Raw genomic sequence first — 9,841 nt, 5'->3', positions numbered from 1 at the left:
GAAAACTTAGCAGCCACGCCAGTAGTCCTTCCCGCGAGATTGTCACGCGTCACGTTTGCAAGGAGAGCCAAGAAGAGACATCACAAATTTCACGGAACATGATCGCTAAGAAATTTGGCTTTGTTCTCTTCGCGCTTGGGTCGATCTTGATCCAGGTGTCTTGTGGAGTGAAAATTGACAGCTCCAGATTCAAGCACTTCTCTCATATAAAGACGAAAACGCCCAAAGCTGTGCAAGAACAGGCAGTGAAAGATCTCATCACAAGACTTATTCCGAAACACGCCTCCAAATTTGTCATAAAGGTGAATTCAAGTCTCGGACCACATCCAGATCTGGACACTTTTGAATACGTTACAGACGCTGCTACAGGAAGCCTTGTTATAACTGGGACGACTGGGGTTGCAGCAGCGCTGGGGTTTCAGCACTTTCTCAAGTACAGTCTTCACGCTCATGTTTCATGGAGCGGGGATCAGCTCAATATTCCAGAACAATTCCCTGTTGTGCAAAAACCTGTTACAGTATCCAGTCCAAACAGGTAACCTCTAAGTTTTAATTCTCTCTATTTTAAAGACATCACTAAGTGCCACCCCTTAATCTGTGTGCAGAAGTGTGAGGGGTCAGGGGCGGGGCCGAGGGGTGTGTATTGGGGGGGGGGGGGAGCTAGGGAGTCTTTAGGGGGGGGGAATAAACTTCTATGGGGGCAGGAAAAAGAAAGAAGAATAAGTGGGATTCCCGAGGTTGAGCCTCTCTATGAGTATTTCCAAAGAAATCGAAGACACGAAGATCAGCACGGGAAAAACGAAGATGTCAAGATTGAAGTGAAGATCTGAAATTGACCAAAAATTAATTTGCGTGATCAAATTGAACACTCAGATATAAAACTGTCAAAACTCGTAAAGGCTACAGAAAATATCTGTAATTTCTCAATTTTGGCATTTGATCACATTTCATGAAGAAAAAGGAATGAAGATAAAACAAAGATCTGCTTAAAAACTGAAGATTTACCAAAGGGGGGGGGGAAATTGCAAAGAAAACAAAGACTGTGGGTACCCATAGAGAGGCTGAAGGTTGTGACAACCGGGAGAGATAAGAAAACTTATTTACTCACGTAAACTGAACGCATCAATGATTTGAGTTCTTTGTCCTTATACCCTTAGATTTCGCTATTACCAGAATGTTTGTACAGTAAGCTACTCTTTTGTGTGGTGGAACTGGACTCGCTGGGAGCGTGAAATTGACTGGATGGCCATGAATGGCATTAATCTGCCACTGGCTTTCAATGGACAGGAGGCGATCTGGCAAAGAGTTTATCTGAGGATTGGTCTAACTCAGCAAGAGCTTGATCAACATTTTGGAGGCCCAGCCTTTCTTGCTTGGTATGTACTACATGCTATTATCTTTTAAATCCTGTTATCAGCAGTCAAATTCTCCTTAGTGATCTCTATATTTTCTTTAACACTGGTAAGGAGAATCTTATTATAATATTGTATAAATTTAATCCCTTATTTGAAAATAAATTTATATTGCATAATTATGAGCCACATAAAGATCATCACCTATCCTCTTGCTCTGTTCCAATGCAAAGAATCAGAGGGATGTAAGCTGGCTGGTCGGTGCCGGCTTCTGGTTTCTATAGCTTCTATATGAGGTGACTTAGAGTGGTGCACTACTCCACTGCTAGTCCACCATGCATGAGCAACTTGTGCATTTTTGCCTGGCTTCGCTGAAAATTTACCAATACTTGTAATGTATATACACCTGGATGGACAGACACACTGTAGCAGTAGCGGGGGCTTTCATTTATCAGTGCATGGGAGGGGGAGGGTGGGCAAAATAACTTGGAATGGCTTCCAAATATAATTTTCCCAAACCCCCTTCCTTGGTAGGCAAAAATGTCACATCTCCCCTACACTTCGTACTGTTTATTTATTGTTTATTTATTTTTTGCCCATAGTCTCCTGTAACCCCCTATTTAGCTTCCCAAAATAAAGTAACCCACCCCTTCACAGTCTTACCAACCCTCCCCATGCACTTATAAATGAAAACCCTCTAAAGGGTTAGTGTCTTCCCATAGGAACCCCAGACAGTAAGACACTAGGCAGTAGGGGGTATTGCCTCCCACATACAGAAATCATACCCTAAGATGGTCTGATCTCTAAATCAGAACTTGTTTGGAGTGACCATCAAAACTCACAGCTTTATGCTTTCATGTTAGTGTGTTTCTTCAGCAGATATTTTGTGACTTGTTAAATTTTTTTCACAGGGCAAGAATGGGGAACCTGCGTGGTTGGGGAGGTCTGCTTCCACAATCATGGCACACAAATCAGTTGGCGTTACAACATAAAATCTTGGAGAGGATGCGAGCATTTGGTATAACTCCTGTGCTGCCAGGCTTTGCAGGACATGTTCCTGAAGGTTTAACTAGAGTCTATCCAAAGGCCAATGTTTCAAGACTGGGTGACTGGGGCCACTTTAATAGCACATACTGTTGCACATATCTTTTGGATCCCTCTGACCCTCTTTTTAAGGTATGTTGTAATGTTACAATTGGAAAAAGTTCTCCAAGTGAACATTCATGAGGATAGAGTATTAGTATAATAATTATAGGTATGCAGAACAGTCATGCAAGTGTGTAAGAAATTGTGGAATTTTTTGGTTATTCCACTTGAGCATAAGGTATGGGTCGCACTTAGGAAAAGTTTTCATCTTTGCCGGCTAAGAAACCGCAAAATTTTGAAACCAAAACCGGAAAGGAAAACTTTTGTCAAACTAAGCAGGGTCGCACTTGTGAGAGGCAACTGTCATAGAAGTTAGAAAAAAAACACATGTCTAACCTGATGATTTTAGAAGACATATCGCAATCAGGTGAAGCGAAAGGAACGGTGAAGCAGTGATCATAAATACGGTGATTCTCCTTCTTATTATTCAGCTTAATGGAACCAGCACCAGTTTGTTTGTTGTTTTTTTTGCACGTTTGATGTATGGGGAATGGGCAAACGAATGAAATGACGGTTTTAACTGCCTGCCAAGACTGCATAGCGCTCGCTTGCAGTGTTTCCTTGTAGAGAACTCGCCCGTGAAGTGCTCGGCTGGAATACAAAAAAATATGTATTGTGGGTATTCGTGCTATTGCCGAAAACACCCTTGAAATTGCGAATAATTATAATAACAAGCAAGTCCCTTCATAAAGAGCGCGGAGCCACGGACTGAATATTGCCGTGCTTGTTCATATCGAACGTGTTTTATGTTTCACTGACAAGCGTTGACAGTTACGGCTGTGATTCCTATTGTTTAGGTCGAGTTTTCGAAAATCTGCCTGCCCCACCCAAGCACTACGGCCTCTTTGATGTTTTTGCCGATTTGCAAAGTTTTTGCCAACTGGAAAACCTAGGGTCGCACTACGCAAAGCGCCCTGATGACAGATTTTCACCGCAAAGTAAACAAATTCTGGCGAAACTTTTCCAAGTGCGACCCATACCTAACAGAGTAAATGTTTTTGTGAACCTCAGAATGCAGTCATAAGAAATTTGGCATGTACTAAAACCCGAAACAACGAAACGAAACCACCAAAACGAAACGACCGAAACCGCCGAAACAACCGAAACAGCCGAAACAAGCGAAACGAAACAAAATTATCAAAACAAGCACAACTTCAATATTTTCGCCGCTTACCGTGCTATGCACTCAGTTTAGCCTAGTATACACTCCGGTTAGCCTACCATTCGCTCCGGTTAGCCTACTATACACTCCTGTTAGCCTACTACACACTCCGGTTAGCCTACTTTTCACTTAGGTTAGCCTACTATGCACTCCGGTTAGCCTGTTTAAGGTTAGCTCTCAATTATTGTAATTGGTTTGTTTGTTTCGGTGATTTAGTTTCGTTTCGCTCGTTTTGGCCGTTTTGGTTGTTTCGGCGGTTTCGTTTTGCTCATTTCGGTGGTTTTGCTCGTTTCGGTCGTTTCGTTTCGGTGGTTTCGTTTCGTTGTTTCGGGTTTTAGTACATGCCAAGAAATTCCTGTGATGCAGATCTGATTTTCATTGTTTTGAATTTAATTCAAAACTGAACTTGATTAAATTTTTTTTATAAATTTCCTTTAATTCTTGAAGAAATAAAAAGATTAATTCATACTTTTAATAACCATCTCTAGCCATTTTGCAATATTTTTATTTTCACCAGCTAACTGAACATCATCTCAATCAATCAATCAATCAATCAATCAATCAATCAATCAATCAATCAATCAATCAATCACAATCAATCGTCAGTCAAGTATCTGTTGCAGATACTTGCAGCTTGTACTAAAAATTATCGATCAAATCGCACTGTTCACAAAAATAAGAAAATTCATTTTGTTTTATGTCCTGTCCAAACCTGTCTTTACTTCTAACTCATGAAATAACCCCATTGCAGCAAATTGGTGGAGCATTTATCAAAGAGCTGATCTCCGAGTTTGGCACAGATCACATCTACAATGCTGACACTTTCAATGAGATGACTCCGCGATCAAGTGAGCCTTCATATCTGTCCGGTGCCAGTAAAGCAGTGTATGACGGAATGTTAGCTGGTGATCCAAATGCTACCTGGCTCATGCAGGGATGGCTTTTTCAGGATGCAGGATTTTGGAAGCCATCACAAATCAAGGCATTGTTACAAGGTAAAAGAATGTTTACTTATTCATCTCCAGATGAACGTTTGTAGCTGAGAGGTAAAATTTAAGGACCAAGAAGAGACCTGAGGTAGGCAAGCATAGAACACAACTTTATTAAACAAACAACTCCCAGGCAGTTTGAAAGGACTAATACAAAGAAATACAAAGATAAACAAAAGAGATAAATTATATTTGATGAGTTCTATTAGATGTTATAAGTACCAGTAAACAGAAATTCCTCCTTTTAATACAAAAGGCTGGTGTAAACAGTTACAAGACACTTTTTGTCCTTGTTTGTGCTTGCGAGAAGTACTCTATATCATATGTTGGATGTCATGCTACAAAATAACACAGCTTTTGTTGAACAATCATTCAACACAGCAGTTGTCAGCTACTATTATTTATGTTAATTTTTGACAAATTTCCTTAAAATTAGACCCCCTTGTAAAACATCGTTGCTTCTGCATGCATTGAGTGTTGCATGACAATTTTATCTAATATTGTAATCGTTTCTTTCTTTCTTTAAAGGAGTGCCCCAGGGTAAAATGATTGTATTAGATTTATATGCAGAAGTGAATCCAATCTGGCAAAGAACAGAGTCATTTTATGGACAGCCATTCATTTGGTGTATGCTTCACAACTTTGGAGGGAATATTGGTTTTTATGGAAAGTTCATGAATGTCATTTCAGGTATGCATACTTGTAAATATTATGCCTATAACTGCCATGAACAGTGTTTATTGATAATACAGTATTAACTTTTGAATCTCACAAATGTGCGAGTCAGCAAGGCAGGTGAGGTGAGGCAGTGAGGCATGCAAGGCAAAAAATCTCTACTCCAAATAAAAAGGTTAACTGCAAGCTATTTATAAGTTAACAGTAGGCTAACCAGAGTGCTATTTTGGCTAACTGGGGGTGCCATTATATTTAGGCTAACAGGAGTGGATCGCATGCCTCGCTGCCTCGCACTTTGTGACATCCCTTCGCCGGTTATCGAGTATACAACTTAACCATCTTTAATAAACTAGTCTAGTTGCTCATGATAATTTTATGTAGGCTTCATTCCCTTGTTACCTAGATGGTATAAAAACAATTGTAAGTTTTGTTGAACTGCACTTTCTTCTGATAAGCAAAGGGTTCCCAATAATTGATTTACCAATAAAGTTAATCTTTATTTATGTGCCACAAGGCATTTATATTTTCTAATATCTGCAGTTGTAAAATTTAATCCTTCATTGCCAGCACTGTGCACTAGATATTGGTGTCCTGTGGTTCAGTGGCAACACCATACAGTTCCTGCACTAAAGAACACCTTCCACCCTTTTGTAAGCAGACACTTTGTTATGTCCCAGCCCCAATATTACAAACCTAATTACATAAAGTTTTACCCCACACCTCCCCCCCCCCGCTCCTGAAAGGGGACACCTCTCCTAAGTGAGCCATTTTCACGGACAGTCCCAAAGATGTCCGCTTGTGGGAGGCTAGTCCGTACTTTATACACCATGGTTTATTTGAACACAATCGTGATCCATTTTACAATTTCTAGGGCCCATCAATGTTCACAGTTATAAGGGCTCTACCATGATTGGTACAGGGTTAACACCAGAAGGAATTGAACAAAATGACGTCATATATGAGCTAATGAATGAAATGGGGTGGAGGTCAGAAACAGTAGACATCCTGGCCTGGGTTAAGGACTACTCCAGCAGGAGATACAGTGCCATGAATGACCACTCAATAAATGCTTGGACGCTTCTTAGCAGAAGTGTCTACAACTGTTCTGATGGGCATGCTGACCACGTTCATTCAGTCATTGTAAACCGCCCGTCACTTAATTTGAAGTTCAATCAGTGGTACACGTCAGAGGATGTGTGGCAAGCATGGGATGAAATGGTTTTGACAGCAGACGTCTTCAATTCAGTGGAACCTTTCAGGTGATTAACATAAAGCTTTAAAGCCATTAATAGCTAGTGTCAGATGGTCTTTTTATCATATTTCAGCTTTCTGTAGAGCTTAAGACACCCTTAAACCCCTGGCTCACAAATTATGCCAGAGCCTATCCTGGTTTCTATGGCATGAAGCAATTGGAGTGCTCCTTTTTGCCCTGGCTATGGATGGGTGCCAGTCCATTGCAGGTCAGCCCTGGCACTTTGTCAGGTATCCTGAATAGTTTGCTGATACCTATTTATTCTCCTGGGTAAAAAGATGCAAGAGTTATTAAGCCACTTGCCCTTCATAACATCCCACACTGACCCTGGCCAGTGCTGGAACCTAGGCCACTTTATCCAGGATCCACAATGTTAACAATAGGTCACCATTTCCCACAAGTTCATTGTGGGTTGTCAATTGTAACTGGGAGGTTCAGTGGCCTAATGGTTAATGGGCTGGACTTGAGGGGGCCGGTGAATGGGAGGGGGCTTGAGCCCTGGCCGGTGAATGGGAGGAAATCCCTGGCTGGTGAATGGAAGGGGGTTCGATCCCTAGGTGGTGAATGGGAGGGGCTTCAAGACCTGGCTGGAGTTGGGAGGAAGCTGCTGAATGGGAGGATGTTCAATCCCTGGCCAAGGTCATTGTGTTGTGTTATTGGGCAAGACACTTAACTTTCACAGTTCCTCGCTCCACCCAGGTGTATAAATGTGTACTTGCAAATCTGACAAAATGCTGGGGAGAAAACTGTGATGGACTAGCATCCCATCCAGTGGGAGTAGCAATATGTCTAGAGCTAGCTGGTTCATGCTATAGAAACTGGGGAGTGCCAAGAAATATGAGCCAGTTGGGCTTAAAAGGCTTTATTAAATGTAACCAAGATTTATGGTGTGACATTTTTTCCTTGAAGGTATGACCTGGTGGATGTAACTCGACAGTCCCTGCAACTTATTGCCATAAACTTCTTTAATGAATTGATTGCTGGCTACAATCACAAATCTAAAACAGAAGTACAAGCAGCTGCAACAAAGCTGTTTGGATTGTTTACAGACATGGATTCCATTCTCTCGTCAAACCAGTATTTCCTGTTAGGACATTGGCTCAACAGTGCCAAGGCACTTGCAACAAATGCCCAGGAGAGCAAGTTGTATGAGTACAATGCTCGTAACCAAGTTACCTTGTGGGGTCCTCGTGGAAATATTGATGACTACGCAAACAAGATGTGGGGTGGTCTTGTGGGAAGTTACTACAAACCACGCTGGGAACTCTTTGTGTCGTTCCTTCTTGACGCAATTACACATGGAGCTCCATTTGACAGCAACAAGTTTAATGCTGCTGTCTTTGATCATGAAACGCAGTGGACACACGACACAAGTTCATTTCCAGACAGGCCTGTTGGTGACACCTTGACTATTGCAAAAATGTTACATGAAAAGTACAGACCAAAGAAATATTGATTTTTCTTTAAATTATTAAAATAGGTTATGACACAGCTAAGGCACAAATTGTGAACTTGCAAATGTTTGGTCACCACATTTTTAAAAATTATTAAAAAATATTTCAAATTATGTAGTTACCATTAATTTTGTAAAGCAGTTAAGAAAGAAAAAACGTGCAAACGCTGCACAAAAACTGCCATCTGTTTATATAATTGAAAATGAGTAGTCAGGAGTTGACATAATGATATCAAAGATTTTAAAAGGGTTTGTCATGATTTAAAACTGTGATATAGAGTGATTTCAATTAACCCGTGAAACAATATTTACCAGTTTGTGCGTAATAGTCAAAACTAAATAAAAGAAAACAATGGAACTAGACTCTAATAGTATCTAAAAGTGTAATACCGGTAACTATTTCATGGGTTAACTGGAATCACTCTATTGTAGACATATTTTAACAACTATTTTCAGTATCTGTAAATTAAATTGTAAAATTCATTTACTATTCATGAGGGTGCAAACCATACCCAGCACAGTATTCATATCACATGTACACAACTGTAAACCCCAATACAAATCAAACAATAGAATTAACTTTTGATACAAACTCATGCTCAGCTCATTAGTATTCATTAACTTTTGATACAGATCTCTACTGATTCGCATAACAATGCTTTGCATTCAATTTATTGCTTTCATTTCACAAGTAGAATAAAATATTCGCGTCCGATCTGTATGGCCATTTACAATGGCTCACCTATCAGCTCACCATTGTGAACGCCCATACAGATCTCCCGCTCATATTTTATCTACTACTTATACAATTCTTAAATTAACTAAGTTGTTTATTCCGAAAAACCTCTCAAGATCATGGTGAGATTGGTCATTTGACTAAGTGATGAACAGACTAAGTTATGGACTTTATAACATGTTCAAAATCCACTGAGCCAGCATCCCCCCAAATCATATTACAGTGGAACCCCGCTATACGGACGGTTTTGTTGGTCCCAACGAAAACCTCATACATTTCCTCTAAAATTAACCCGGACACTTTTCTGTGTCCCGACTGACAAACTGTCATACATTGCCAACCCCGCTTTATGGACACTTTTTCTGTGCACTGTCAATTTTCATTGTCGAGACTTTTTGCTTACTTCACACTGATCAAATAATTTTATTACAAAGGGTAGCTTAATAGCGTGACTTGTAAAGGTTTTGTCGAATCTTCAGTCCGCCAGGTTGTCACAAGCTTAAAGCTTTCATGCAAAGTAAAGTTACCAACTTTTTGAAATGAGTTTGGAGAGTTTAAGAACGGTTACGGTCAGTTTCAGTTACATTAAAAAAAAAAAAAAAAAAAAAAAAAAAAAAAAAAAAACAAAACTATAGATTTACACGGGAAACTAGTCTCTAAGTTCAGTTCTCTGACTAAATCGTAAGGTTTTCAAACTTTTTTGAATTATCTTGCAATCAAGACCAATCCTTAGCTACAAGATGATTTTAAATACTTCATGTACTGTAGCTTACTTTTATAACAGAGGCATTAAGTCAGTCCATCACAAACAATCCAGTTTCATGTTTATTATTTTATCATTTTTAATACAATTATAAAGTAGACAAAATTAGTAGTTTTGTTATGCCTGAAACGAGCTTTGCTCTGAAATAAACTAAATAAACTAAATAAACCTCATGACACGGTGCTTGTAAGAACAATCAAATTAGAAAAAGTAATTCATTAAAACGACAAGTGTAAACCAAGTGAAAATTATGTATTGAGTAAACCTATATGCTACACATTGACTAAAATTTCTGGACAAGCAGTATTCAACT

General features: G+C 39.7%; 1 protein-coding gene across 1 annotated transcript; it reads left to right on the top strand.

The window, feature by feature from the left end:
* Positions 1-35: 35 nt before the first annotated feature.
* LOC144651676 (alpha-N-acetylglucosaminidase-like) lies at positions 36-8,313 on the top strand. The gene is made up of 7 exons (XM_078511626.1): positions 36-535; positions 1,158-1,376; positions 2,264-2,528; positions 4,412-4,655; positions 5,178-5,339; positions 6,196-6,583; positions 7,486-8,313. Exons 1-7 carry the CDS (start codon positions 99-101, stop codon positions 8,030-8,032), a joined length of 2,262 nt encoding a protein of 753 aa, XP_078367752.1. The 5' UTR covers positions 36-98; the 3' UTR covers positions 8,033-8,313.
* The last annotated feature ends 1,528 nt before the right edge of the window (positions 8,314-9,841 follow it).

The sequence above is a fragment of the Oculina patagonica genome, chromosome 4, assembly GCF_052425735.1.
Source record: "Oculina patagonica isolate OP01 chromosome 4, crgOcupat, whole genome shotgun sequence".
NCBI classification, from domain to species: domain Eukaryota; kingdom Metazoa; phylum Cnidaria; class Anthozoa; order Scleractinia; family Oculinidae; genus Oculina; species Oculina patagonica.
The sequence above is the reverse complement of the archived record's forward strand: the minus strand, read 5'-3'. Positions and strand labels throughout refer to the sequence as shown.

Bases quoted from the DNA above. Each gene is read 5' to 3' on its own strand.
- LOC144651676 (XM_078511626.1), top strand. From the start codon at position 99: ATGATCGCTAAGAAATTTGGCTTTGTTCTCTTCGCGCTTGGGTCGATC. The intron at 2,529-4,411 runs GTATGTTGTAAT...ACCCCATTGCAG, and splicing joins CCTCTGACCCTCTTTTTAAG to CAAATTGGTGGAGCATTTAT. The intron at 5,340-6,195 runs GTATGCATACTT...TACAATTTCTAG, and splicing joins GTTCATGAATGTCATTTCAG to GGCCCATCAATGTTCACAGT.